General features: G+C 32.2%; 1 protein-coding gene and 1 pseudogene across 4 annotated transcripts; both read left to right on the top strand.

Moving 5' to 3' along the window:
• Positions 1-877: 877 nt before the first annotated feature.
• On the top strand, positions 878-4,546 carry LOC128293341 (dol-P-Man:Man(6)GlcNAc(2)-PP-Dol alpha-1,2-mannosyltransferase-like). 4 transcript variants are annotated; one of them, XM_053029167.1, is made up of 7 exons: positions 878-1,063; positions 1,773-1,866; positions 2,656-2,873; positions 3,028-3,324; positions 3,628-3,742; positions 3,825-3,963; positions 4,467-4,546. In XM_053029167.1, exons 4-7 carry the CDS (start codon positions 3,164-3,166, stop codon positions 4,478-4,480), a joined length of 429 nt encoding a protein of 142 aa, XP_052885127.1. In that variant the 5' UTR covers positions 878-1,063; positions 1,773-1,866; positions 2,656-2,873; positions 3,028-3,163; the 3' UTR covers positions 4,481-4,546. The 4 variants fall into 4 exon arrangements, 3 of the variants coding, with proteins under 3 accessions (XP_052885127.1, XP_052885128.1, XP_052885126.1); XM_053029168.1 differs by having other exon boundaries at positions 3,028-3,240; positions 4,412-4,502; XM_053029166.1 differs by having other exon boundaries at positions 4,412-4,502.
• A 4,011-nt stretch (positions 4,547-8,557) lies between these two features.
• On the top strand, positions 8,558-10,893 carry LOC108451572 (receptor kinase-like protein Xa21; annotated as a pseudogene).
• Positions 10,894-14,541: the final 3,648 nt, after the last annotated feature.

Raw genomic sequence — 14,541 nt, 5'->3', positions numbered from 1 at the left:
GGTTTAGGGGTCAGAGGTCAGGGATTTAGGGTTTAGATTAATTAGTAATTTTTTAATTTATATATTAAATAATTTATTATATAATTGTAAAAAGATAATATTAATTTTGATATATTAAAATTATGATTATAGTTTAAATTATTTAAGAGATAATAGATAAACTTTATATATATTAAATGGTTTAGGATTTAAGGTTTACTTAAGATTTGTTAAATGATAAAATTTTTACAATCAATTAATACTTTTATATATAAATATTTAATCTAAACCATTTGATATATTTAAATATTAGATTTAAAAAATTGATAAATAAATAAAAAAAGTAATGATTGATATGGATAGGTAACTATCTATTTTGGATAGGACGATTATAACAAATAAAATGAAATACAAAACTAAAATCATTCCACATCAAATTCTAGCAAAATAGTTATATTTAAGTTAGGAAGAAATATCTCTAACGAAATGGAGATTAGATCGAAAAGAATAATATAAAATCATGATTAACGTCTCAATCTTTAATAGAAATTTGATATGTGAGAGATTGATTGCTTACATTGGATAATTTTAACTTAATAATTAATTACAGCCATTTAATTATTTGTTTTCTTATTAAAATACACAATATTTATTTTAGAATACTTGATTTTTTATCTATAAAACTAATTTATAAAAAATAGTAATAATAAATATTTTATAAAATTATTTAACTAATATTTTTAGCAGATAAAATAAAAAACCTTTTAATAGAGCAAAACGACGTCATTTTATTTAAAATGAAATAATTTGTGGTGGCGTTTTAACCAAAAACACCACAAAAAATTAACAATAACGGCGTTTTTAATAAAAACGCCAACAAAAAATCATTTCACTTAAAACATAAAGCGCGGTTTTATCCCCAAATTTCCCCCTCTGAAACCCCTAAATTTTCACTTAAAACATTTTTCGTTAGACAGAAGTGAGGAGAGACTGTGTGTGGAAATATAGAGTCAGAGAGGCATGGAGACTGCCATACATGGTAGATTATCTCTCTCACCAAACACCGTCTTTAATCCTAAACCAGGTTCTTCCTTCTCTCCACTTTCTTCTTTTTTGGGTTTTCAATTTTGGGTTATACGTGAAGTTTGTAATTTTTCTTGATTTATTACTGAATAAACCATAAAACGCATCTGGGTATCGCAGCCACTTCGTTTAGCTGACTATTATTGCTTATGTTCTGCTTAGTTCCTCCGAATTATTCATCCAATAATCCAAGCTATAGATGCAGAAGTGCTTTGATTAACGATTCGGATTAAAAAGGATGGAGCTTTATGCGGATTCATTTTTTGGGATGGCTACTCTTTCTCAGAGAGTTTTTATTACGTTGAGATTGTGGTTTGTGAAGAATGCTTAGGAATAAGAAATATATACGAACATACATATTTTAATTACAAAATTCCTTTTGCTGGTATTATTTGACATTGTACTTTTTTAGAGGGCTAGAGCTTTGTAGGGACTTGCTGGTTTAGGAATGAAGATGGCAACTGTTATAAAATAACTCACTTTCATTCATGCTATTGAGGATGTTTCTTTTTTCTTAAAAGGGCAATTATTGATGTATGGTCTGCTTAGTTTTTTTGCTAGCTGTTGGTGGGAAAGAGATCTAGATTCTCAGCCTTTTAGCTCACTCATCATTAGCCGGAGACATTTTTCTTGTTGTTGTATAAAAAAGGTTGCAATGGCTATACAATTTATTTTGTAGTTTAACTTTGTTAATTTCTATTTCTGTTAAGGGCGCTTGCATGTTGAAAGCGGTCAATTGTTCACTTTCATGTCTGGCTGTTGAAAGCATGAAGTAGATGAATCGAGAGATTTATCTTCATATTGGTACGTCCGGGTTTTTCATATCCTATCATTTGTTGGTTTATAACTATTTTTCATTGAGATGTTTGACATAAATGAGAACCAAAACTATTAAGATATTCTCAGAGTAGAAATGGGGGTAAAGCAAGGGACGGGAAGGAACACTTGCTTCTTTTGATGTCTGGTCTTATGAGGTCTAATTATGCTTTTAGTCGCTTTATTCTTTGTTTATTTTAAATTTGATCCCTTCTTTTTTATTTAAAATTAAAATTCCATTAATAACACCACTGGAGAACATCTGTTAAATCGGATTAGGTGGATCTGTTAAATCGGATTAGGTGGCATTTAAAAAAATAAATTTGATAACCTGACCAATTTGAAGCTTTGCAGAAACAATGAAAATAAATAAAGCTGCTGCTGTCATGATTGGTCTATGAATGGTAAAATATATGACTAGTAAAATAAAAAATAAAAAAAAGTATCGGTTTTCACTTTTTGCTTTTCTAGAATGAATTGAGAATGAACTATGTGATTATATTGCAAATCAGTTACTCCATTAAATGTAAACTTCAATTTAACTAATCCAAAATGGTCTTGGCCAGCACAAGTGAGTGGTTTTTCCGTCTTCCTTTGTCAATCTCCAGAATGATGATATATAAGTGTTTGTCATGCTTTTCCTTGTTGGTTGTAGGCTTTCAGCTGCTTCTAACAAAGTAATCAATAAATGTGCTTTTAAGCTATATGAGAATGCCTAACAAATTCTGTCTTTCTCTCAAATTGCTATATTTTATCACTGCGATAATTTTTTTCCAGGTTTTCTTCCTAGTTCATTCTCTATGTATGCTATGAGCCTCTCATCAGGGTTATTTCTACTTGAGAAACCTGCATGGGCTGTTGCTGTTGCAGCTGTGGGTGTAATCCTAGGTTGGCCATTTTCAATCTTGGCATTTCTTCCACTGACCTTCTACTATTTAGATAAACAATTCAAACAAGCATTTCTTTCTGGTGCTGTCACCTCAATAGCTCTTCTTGTAAGTAAATTTAATCATTCCATTTGGTTATTATATCTGGATATATTGTTTTGATATCTTAACTTAGAGTTTGACATTAACATATTTGTAATTGGTTTATATTTAGTTTTTCCATTTGTTGTTTAATTGTGAATAATTGAAGTTTGTTCTCCAGGCACTCTCCATACTCGTTGATCACTGCTACTACCAACGATGGACATCATCTGTTTTTAATCTCTTAGTATATAATGTATTAGGAGGTGGCGAGAGCCATTTGTATGGGACTGAGGGGCCACTTTTTTATATAAGGAATGGGTTTAACAACTTCAACTTCTGTTTCATCCTTGCTTTGCTTTTCCTGGGAATTCTGCCAAATTGCAAGAAAAAAGTATGCCCCTGACTTGTTTATTGTAATCTCTCCTCTTTATATATGTCTAGCATTTATGTCTCTGCAGCCGCACAAAGAAGAAAGGTACAATTAATCTTTATCCTAAATGTCTTTAGGAAATTTTGTTTATATTTTGTTTCCTACTTTTCCCTGACATAAAATAGATAAATTAATAAAGAGCATTCCAATATATGACTTTTAGAAGTTTCAAGGAGGGTTCAGAAATTGTTTTGGTCCAAAACTTTGGGCTAATTTGAATGGCATGTTTTGCAAGGGAACAAAACAGAGCACATTTGTCATTGTCTCTTTACGTGTCCTGAACAATCTTTAATATCGGTCTTGCCTGCTTCGATCTGTAACAGTCCATTATATTTAATTGTCATGCAGATTCCTTTATCCCATATACCCTCTTGTTTGTGTTGCTGCTTCTGCTGTCATTGAGAGTTTTACTGATCTTTTCCGAGACAAATATAATCCCTACGATAATTCTATTATAGTTATGGTGGGCATCTTCTACACCAATTTAATTCTGTATGCCTACAGCACTAAGCTCTCATTCAAATGGTATTGGCATTTTTACGCAGATGGCCAAATTTCTTAGACCTGTGGCCCTGAGCCTCATATTATGTGCCTCACATTCACGTACATTCTCATTGATCAATGGCTATGCTGCTCCAATGGAGGTTTACAAGATCTTGGAGCACCATGATGATGCAGGAACTGGTAATGGATAATCTCTTATATGATGCACTGTCCCTTGTTTCATTTTATTATTAGTGAACCTACAAAGAAAAATGAATTTTCTTTTTGACAGCAATGTAGCATTGACATATTTTTATGCATAACATGTTTTATTTATATGACTCACGATTTGGAGCCATCATTTGTTGCAATTGTCATGTTAGATAGATAGAACCTAGACTATCTTACCATGCTCTTATTATTTCCTACTCAGGATAAATCCTCTACAGAAAGTTTAAAGGTTAACTTCCAAAAGGAAGTCAGACTAGAAATACAAAGCAAACATTTTTGTTGTTTGAAAATCTTAAATCGATGTATCTTTTAAAAATTTCATGCTTCAATAAATTATGAATATTCTCAATGATTATATAGGTTAGAATGAGTAAAGACCTAGAAGAATATAAAATGATATGTCTATAATCAATGACAGGAATTGTAGGAAAATATGGTTTCATTTATGGACTTATGTTTGAATCGTGTTCCAGTGCTTGAAAATTAAGTGCAAGTTGATGTGAATGACAATGTCCGGAGATCATATGGGAAGATAATAATTAAAACATGGAGGTTACTGAGGATGATAAGGAGAAGGAAGAGTTGGACTTTAAGGGTAAAATGTGTCAAATCTAGTGAGGTTCGTCATGACATCTCCTTTAACCTTCATTTGACCCTTTGTCTTTTCATATATGCTACTTATTTTCTTTTGGGGCCTTTACAAGTCCATCAACATGAAATTGGACTTATGCTGTCACTTATTTATAGTGACGGTAGAATTCTGATTAGCCTAGCATCGCTTTTTTTATTATGGGTTTACTTTTTACCGATTTCACTTTCATTACAAGAGATGGTATAGCTAATTTCCTTGTTTTGCTCGGTCGGTGACCGAGATTACATTTAACAATTTTCTTTATTCTTGGAACAACTCTTAACCAAGATCAAGATCAAAGTACTTCACTAAGTTATATATGCGAGCATTGCAATGACAGTGATGATGATTTGGCATTATATTCTCACCGGGATGAATTTTGTTTTAGAAATTGTAATACTTTGTGTGTCTCTCTGTGTGTGTGTTTTTTATGTATTAAATTACATATTGAATCAATGTTTATGTATTAAATTTAAATTCATTAATTTTATATTTAGTTTTGAAGTTTAAATTTTAATGGAAAATTTAATTTAATTAATTTTTATTTATCCTTAAAAGTATATAGTTTAAAGTTCAAATTTCAAAAATTAAACATAATATAAAATTTAACATAAAAATAAATATTATTTAATTAAAATAAAATAATTTTTTTGAAGTTCATGATTTTTAGCGGTGTTTGTGAGAAAAGCGCCGCTAAAGGTCATGGTCTTTAGCGGCGTTTGCGGGAAAAGCGCCGCTAAAGGTCATGGTCTTTAGCGGCGTTTGTAAAAAAAGCGCCGCTAAAAGTCACGGTCTTTAGCGGCATTTTTGAAATAAACGCCACAAATTTTTCCGACGCCTGCTATAGAGGCGTTTTTCGCGGCGCTTGTGAAAACGCCACTAATAGTTCTAGTGGCGCTTAAAAACGCCGCTAAAGGCCAAAAAAACGCCGCTAAAAGTCTGTTCTCCTGTAGTGAAAAAAATGGAAGATAGGTGAAGTTGAGCCAAACAAATGAGCATGCATGTGCCTTAGATGTTAAAGGGAAAAATCAGCTAACATGTTGTGCTTTAAAATGATGAAATGGAGATTATTCTTAAGTAAAATCATAGATATGTGATGATTGATTGGTGATATACATGTTTAAATAACATGCATGCAAGGTATGTGTGAAAGAGTGATTTGGTAATAAATCGCTTGGGACAAGCAGACGATAACGTGACTTTGGAAAATCACCATAAATTGTGGGAGATGAATTAGAAGCTGAATAAATTATGTAATTAAAGCTTATTGAGTCTATTTTCTAATGAAATAAACAAGAACATATTTTGAATTCGTACAATGAGAAATGTGATTCAGTAATGAAGAGTGGTCGATTAGTCAAACAGTGAAACATGGGGAACTTTGAGAAAAATCTGGTATTTATTGGCTAAACCAAAAATTCTGAAAACTTTATGGATAGAAGATATATGAGTTTATTTTCAGGAAAATTAACGACACTTGATTTGGAGTTTCAGTAGCTCAGATTATAAATAATTTAGTGATTGTTGCTCGGGAAGACAACTTGCAGTGAAATTATGATTATGTGGTAAACATTGACAAAAATTTGTTAATGAGTTGCTTATTGAATTCTTATAAGCTTACTATGATCTGTAGGTGTGGTTGGTAGAATATTGTAAGGGGTTAATCGTAGTTTGTATTTGAATAGTTAGATTAACGTGTTAGTAATCCAATTGTAGGCGGTTCGTGTGTGGATCTCGTCAAGATATCGTCGCAAAGCAGTGTGTAACTAACACCCTCTTTCTTAGTCTAGATCGGCAAAAGCCGAAAAGCGAAATGCCGAAAACCGGTATTTTGTAGATTTTGAAAAGCGAATGCTCGTGAGGTAAATCGATTAATGTTTTTGGTAAGTGCAATGTTTGGACCGCAAAGTGCATGATTTACGTGCCCTCGATATTTTTGGCCTTAATGGGCCAAAATTGGAATGATGGGCCAACGGCCCAATTCGATAAGAACCCTCGAGACGTGATTCTGTTAGTACGTGAAAAGTAGGAATATGCATGAAAAACCCTAAAATAGATAAATTCTTGAAATACCTTTAAAAGTGGAAAATTTACAGTTTACCCTAAGAGATAAATTACCAAATACCCCTAGGGTTAAATTGACCTAAATCCATGTTTGATGTTGTTATTTCTTGCATGACATGTTGTTATTATCGATGCATGGGATGGGATATTGACGGAGGAAGTCTTGAAAGTGGCTTGTCCACGTCTTGGAGGCTTTGCCTCAATTTTTGATAAGCGAGCGGCAAAGTCTGCAATCTGTGGAGTGTTAATTTGGGTGGGATGAGCTATTCCCCATATGGGGTGTATGGCTGGTACGGGTGGAGTGTAGTGGTTGGTGGGTTGAGTAGTCTCCCCAAATGGGCTTGCATATGTTTACTGATGTTGCATGTATTTTGAAATGGGCCTATGGGCCATACTGTTATCTGAATAAAGGGCTAAGGCCCGTTTATTGTAATCTGAAAAGGGCTCGCTTGATACCATTGTTACTGAATGGGCTTAGGCCCAATAGGCTTGAGATGACTTGGGCTTTGAATGGGTTTTCCTTACACCGAGTTTCCCCAAACTCAACCCTTTTATTTTCATCCACAGAAATCCCCAACCATAGTGGGCTTGGAGTTGTGAGGGAATTCGGAGTGGCCACCCGTTCTGAAAGTTTGGTTTTCTTCTGGTGAACTGGACATCCTTTTATTTACGTTTGAAGTTTTGGGTTTTTTTTAAATGTAATAAGGCCGCTTAATTATTTTTTATGGTTTTAATATGTATTACTAAGATAGGTAATACTTATTTTAACTGTTGAAATTGGATAGCTTTAGGGCGCGTTTTCAAAAACAACAATTGATTTCAAAATAATACGACAACAAGCAAAGCTTCTGCAATGAAAGTATTTTCTAAAATTAATCACTTTTCCTTAAAATGACTTAATCAGAATCGGTTTCCTAGAAATATCCATGATGTTAAGGTGTGGCAATGGCGGTATGCATGTCTAGGATTGGATCCGAAGGGAGCTTGGTACTTAAGCAGTCCGATGGACTCACCACCTCTTTTTCGATTTCCTACCTGGTGGACAGCTTCCATTCACTTTAACTTATAATGAAATTATCTTTTAAAACACTAAGTAAGTTTTTTCTGGATCAATAATATAAAATGTTTTGAACGCTTCGATGTGGCATGTCGGATCCGGTCATAACGTCTGGGTCGGGTTTGGGGTGTTACATATTCATATTAAAATATAATAATATATATATATATATAAAGTTTAAAATAAATAGGTTATAAATAAGTTAAAAGGGATAAAAGGGACTAAAATTGAACATAAATAAAAGTCAGTGGCCCTAAAAAACTAAGATGGGACCTAGTTGAAACGACCACTAAAACCCTAGGGATTCGTCGGGATATTTTCCCTTGTCATCTTTAATATTGATTAGATGCCACATTCTCATGTCATAGTTTTATTTTTATTTGATTTAAAGTTTTACAGTATTTTAAAAAAATTTGATAATGATGATTTCAATGCAAGACTTGGGCTAAGAATAGTGAGGAGTTCATTTTTATTTTGGAGTACAAAATTTATATATTATAACATGCAATTTTTACAAGTAACTTACAAGCATGGAATGGTTTAATTCTTTTTCCTTTTTTTTTCTTTTGTTCTTTTTTTTTTTGTTTATACAAATCACAATGGACTAATTACTACTCAAAACTTCTTATTATATGCCATTGTTCAAATTGATTTGATCACATTTTTCCATGCCAAAATTTTATTTTTATTTGATATAAAGTTTTACAGTTTTTATTTTAAAGATGTATTTTAGTGTATTATATATTTTGTGAATTTGGTATTCAATGAATATGTATACTAAAAGATGTAATTTTACAGGTAATCTACCATCCATGACCAATGCTCTAAAGCTTGAGTATCTTATATTGAAGGGAAATAAACTTAGTGGAAACATTCCCAACTCTATCTCCAATGTTTCCATGCTTAAGTTCCTAGACTTGGTAGATAACTTATTCTCTGGCCCAATCCCTAAAATGTTTGGCAACTTAAGATACCTTGAACGGCTCCAAATCATGAACAATAATTTGATCATAGGATCTGCTGATCATGAGTGGACCTTTCTTTCTTCTTTGGCAAATTGCAGGCATTTGAGAAAAATAGTTGTTTCAGGAAATCCACTGAGTGGCGTTCTTCCTACTTATATTGGGAACCTTTCGACATCCTTGAAATGTTTTTATGCTAACCATTGTGAGCTTGAAGGTAATATTCCAATGGAAGTAGGTAACTTAAGCAACCTGATGGTTTTAGATCTTGGATATAATAAATTAAGTGGATTTATTTCAACATCAATTAGAGGACTGAGAAATCTCCAAGGTCTGGGTATTTTCTCTAATAAATTAGAAGGGCCTATCTCAAAAAGCCTTTGTGATTCGGAAAGGCTATACAACTTGTTTTTAGGGGTGAATAAGTTGTATGGATCCATACCCTCTTGTTTGGGTAATATTACTTCTTTGAGATATCTTTACTTAGAATCCAACAAATTGAGTTCTGCAATACCCTCGACTCTGTGGAATCTTAAAGATATATTAGAAGTGGATTTATCATCAAATTACCTTAACAATTCACATGCTCTTGATGTCGGTGATTTAAGAAGTTTGCTGAAACTAAATTTATCAAGGAATATTCTCACAGGCGATATCTTATCCACATTTGAGGGGTCTTAAAACTTTGGTTTCATTAGGTTTATCAAATAATATACTACATGGTCATATCCCTGAATCGTTTGGTGGTTTGATTAGTTTGGAATTCTTGGATATATGCAATAACAATCTCTCTGATTTCATTCCCAAGTCTTTGGAAAAGCTTTTTTATCTGAAGTATTTTAATATGTCTTTCAATAGACTTGAAGGGGAAATTCCCATCGAAGGATATTTTTCAACTTTTCTAGCACATCATTCTTGAAGAATTATGCACTTTGTGGTCCACCTGGATTGCTAGTCCCACCTTGCAAAAACGACATCCACGAAAATTCCAAAATGACTTTATTGCATGCTTTTAGGTATGGTTTACCAATAATTGGAATTGTCATAGTACTAATAGTCTTAACTATTATGTACGGAAGATGCCAAAGTAGGGGTACAACTCTACCAATTCAGGATGATTTGTTGTCTTTGAAAACATTGAGAAGAATTTCACATTATGAACTTTCACAAGCAACTAATGGGTTTGAGGAAAGCAATATGCTTGGTTTTGGGAGTTTTGGATATGTATATAAAGGGAGGCTTTCAGATGGAATGGAAGTTGCAATAAAAGTTTTCAATTTGCAAATAGAGGGAGCATTTCAGAGTTTTGACATTGAGTGTGATGCTATGCGTAATATAGTTCATCGTAATATTGTCAAGGTCATTACTTGATGCTCAAGTGTTGACTTCAAAGCCTTGGTGTTTGATTACATGTTTAATGGAAATCTTGAGAAATGGTTACATTCTAATAACTGTTTCCTTGATATCATACAAAGGGTCGACATAATGATAGATGCTACGGCAGCAGTAGAACAACTTCACAACGAACATCCAACACCTATACTTCATTGTGACTTAAAACCAAGCAATATTCTACTGGATGAAGACATGGTTGCACATGTGGGAGATTTTGGCATTGCCAAATTGTTGGGAGAAGGTGATGTAATGAAGCAAACCATGACTCTTGCAACTATAGGGTATATGGCACCAGGTGAATTTTTTTTATTTTTGTATGATTATTTTCTTGATTTGCATTTTATATTTTTTCTTCATGTGTCTGGATATATATTTGAACAAGTATTTTAGAAATAATTAAGGATGAATGATTCTCTAATTATATATGAAATGCAGAATTTGGATCAACTGGAATTGTTTCTATAAAATGTGATATCTATAGTTATGGGATCATCCTTATAGAAACTTTCACAAAGAAAAAGCCAACTGATAATCTTTTTGCTGAAGAAGTGACTATAAGGCATTGGATGGAATGTTCATTGCCTAAAGGAGCAATAGAAATTGCAGATGCTGATTTATTAAGAAAAGAGGATGAGTACTTCGTTGTTAAAGCAAATTGTATTTCAGCCATCATGGAGTTGGCTTTGAATTGTTCAGCTGAGTTACCAGAAGACAGAAAAGACATGAAAGATGTTGTGGTTGAGCTAAAGAAAATCAAACGAAGGTTGCTAAACAACATCAAACATGTTTAACAAATATGGTGAGTAATGAGTACACTTGTGGTTATTAATTAATTCACTCTTAATTTTACCATTAATTCAACAATTTTAATCTATTTTAGCATTATAGTCATAGATATCTAATATGTCAATATTGGTTTCCATGAATGTTTGTCTTAAAAAACGTGAATATTAATATACTAATTTTCTTTCTTTCGTTCCCATGTACTAGGCTCTATTTCGGAATTCAAACTTCTTTTGCAAAATAAGGATGGAAACCAATAAAACGAGCAGCTGGCCTTACCATGATTTAGTTTTATGGTAGCTTTGGGGCATCAAGTTATTTTCTTTATTAGATTGGATTTTCTTAGTTTCTTATTTCATTTACAATATAATTGTATTTTAATCTTTTGCTAAGGATTTTATTATTGGATTTTTCGTTGCTTTTCTTTAATTAAATATGATATTTACTTTCATTAAAAAAAATATACATTTAAATTTCATTTATTGTGTTGATGGACCTCTCAAAAGATGGTATTATTCTCGTGTTGAAATTTTGTCTTTTGTGTAACGCTCCTCGCCCGGTCCAGTCACTAGACCCAAGCTATAACTACTACCACAGTATAGCTTGTACTTTTGCTACGGCACACAAGTTGACGTAGCTCGTGTATTAACATAGTTCACATGTCAATACAACTCATAATCTACATAACACATATTTTACTACTTTGTAGACTAGCTCACACTTAGATACTTTATAAAGAGCTCACACGTAATTACTTACAGAGAGCATGTACATACACACCATACAAAGTCAGTTCGCACATAATTTTAATGAATCAGTTCACACATTAAGTTACAATGACAGATCTCACATTTACACGGTCCATACATTGACACAGCTCACATATAAACACAATTTGCATATAAACACAGTTCGCATATAAACACAGTTCACATATAAACATACTTTGCATATAACTCATTTCGCATATACAAACAGTTCACATATAAACACAACTCACACATTGTCACAGCTCACCTGATAACTATTTATATAGAGTTCGCTTATAACTCTCTTATGGGTTCGTTACTCATATTTTGCAGGGACAATTAACTCACGCGTTATAAATGTAGTTCACGCAGAAAAATACAGTGATAGTTCACATATGTAATACATTGACAGTTCACACATTTAATACAATGACAGGTCACATGACGGTTCACATATTCAAGTAATCTCTTTTACCTAATAAGGCCTAAATACATTCACCGCGTATACAAGCATAACAACGCCAATCTAGTTAAACAAATGTGTTTTTCATCAAGCATTACTAACCAATAAATAGATATAGGTATATGTCATAAATCCATTAAAAATCCAAGTCACATTCATGATCCAAGATACCATAATTCAAATTACACACATCAGTATAACATTACCTATATACATGCCACATAACTGAGTCCAGAACGATTAAAAGACTAGCAAAACGAAGGCTGAATAGTGTGAGCTCTAAGTTTATCCGTTCTTTACGTTCCGCAAAAGGCAACTAAAAGATAAGAAAACAAGACAGAGTAAGCATTTTAAAATACTTAGCAAGTTCATAAGCATAGAATGATTAGCTTACCTCATTTAAAACCTATAAGTAATTACTTAACCAAGTTGCCCATTAAACCTAATCGTGGTAGTACGATTTCCACAAGATGAGTTCACACAATCCTTCCATATGCTAATTCAGTCGACAAGAAACTCTATTATAATTTAATACTTTAGTACCACATCAAAATCAATTCCACATTCAACAATGGAAGTCCAATCAAGGGTACTAGAGTGCAATCAGGGGCATTGAAGTGTAATCATACATCAACATTTCTTACAAATCAATTATAAGCAACTCAAAATACATACACACATACACAATTTATAATTCAATTATCTATAACAATTAAATATAAGTATACCATATGAACTTACCTGGAAAAAAACGATAGAAAGCGAAGTGTCAGGGGCTAATCTACAATTTTCCTTTTTCCTCGATTAACTTCTGATTAATTCAAATCTTAAATTATATTGTAATTCATTTCAATTTATCAGTTCCAATTACCTTACAACAACTTATTCTATACAAATGACACTTAAATTTCAATATTCACAAATTCACTAATTTTTTGCATTTTATTCATTTTAGTCCCCAAAACCAAAATAACCATAATTTTCATATTCAAGCTTCATTTTTCAATTGAATTTCAATTTCATCATTCTATAATCCTCTAGAATCAATAATTATAGAAATTTCATGTCAGTTTCAAAATATTTACACTTTAGTCCCTATACTCAAAACTAGTAATTTTCTCATTACAAATTAGTCATATTTAACATCTAAGCTTAACATTCAACCAATTAATACCAAAAGCTTCAATAATCATCAATGGAAACATATTAAAACTTTACAGTTTTGTGAATTAGTACTCGAGTTACCTAAATCAAGCTCTCGGGATCTCAAAACATAAAAATTATAAGAAAATGACTTAGTTAACATACGATGCAAGAGGATCGAACAAGATTGATGCAAAAAAAAAATTGGTTTTTGAAGTTCTCTTTGGTGCTCATGGTTGAAAAAGGAAGAAACTAAAGTTGATGATCACTTTCGTTTTATTTTTCTTATAACATATAATATAATTTCATTATAATTTTTAACGTATACTACTGAAAACAAAACATCAATCGTCCACCACTATATAATAATGGCCTAATTGCCACTTAAACCCCTGAACAATTTCTATTTAATTCTTTTAACTAATAAAATTCAATAGCTATCAACTTTTATGTTTTTTATGATTTAGTCCTTGTACCTTAATTACTAATTGTTCATCCAAATTACCAGACCAAAAATTAATATAACACTATAATAGAATCGTAAATATTAATAAATATTATTTACTGAATCGATTATCGAAAAATGGAGTTCAAAAAAACTAAAAATGGGCTATTACATCTTGATTCTGCAGGTAAAGGATACATATGCATTGGTTGGTGGTTTGAATCCCTACGCACATAGTCTCCATAATTTTTATGCGGAGGCTGGGTTAAAATCTTGACATGGGGACAATACCTTTGGTTGTTGAGGGCAACACCGATTGTCTGGTAGAAAACACTCAAAAGACTTCTCCAAAATGAGCAACAAAAAGTCAAATACAAGTTCTATTATAGATGATCATAAGTTAACTGGAACTAAGTTCCTATTTGAAAATTGACTAATAAACAAATAAAATACAATTAAGATATGAAGAAAGCAAACTTATGCTCTCTCAATCTAATGTAGTTAACTCCCAGGCCTATGGCTTTTTATTATAGTACTTTACATTCTACAAATCATAATATGAAATTCTACATAAAAATCTTTAAATGTATAACAAAAGAATTGAAGAATTAGGATCTTTCACTGCCTGCACCAAACATAAGAAACATAGCAGAATATGCAATTCGAAGCCCTAATTTTTGGGTTTAGAAAAACGTATTGATAAAAAACTTACCTTTTGTTTTAAATCTAGGAGGAACTGATGGCTTCAAGATAATATTGACTTAGGAAAAGAAAAAGAAGAAAGAGCAGAGGATGATGACCTCAATCGATTGACGTAGCTAGGTTTCCTCTGCAACCAAAGGAAAAAAAGGGAAGC

The sequence above is a fragment of the Gossypium arboreum genome, chromosome 5, assembly GCF_025698485.1.
Source record: "Gossypium arboreum isolate Shixiya-1 chromosome 5, ASM2569848v2, whole genome shotgun sequence".
NCBI classification, from domain to species: domain Eukaryota; kingdom Viridiplantae; phylum Streptophyta; class Magnoliopsida; order Malvales; family Malvaceae; genus Gossypium; species Gossypium arboreum.
This window is presented reverse-complemented; position numbering and strand designations above follow the sequence as displayed.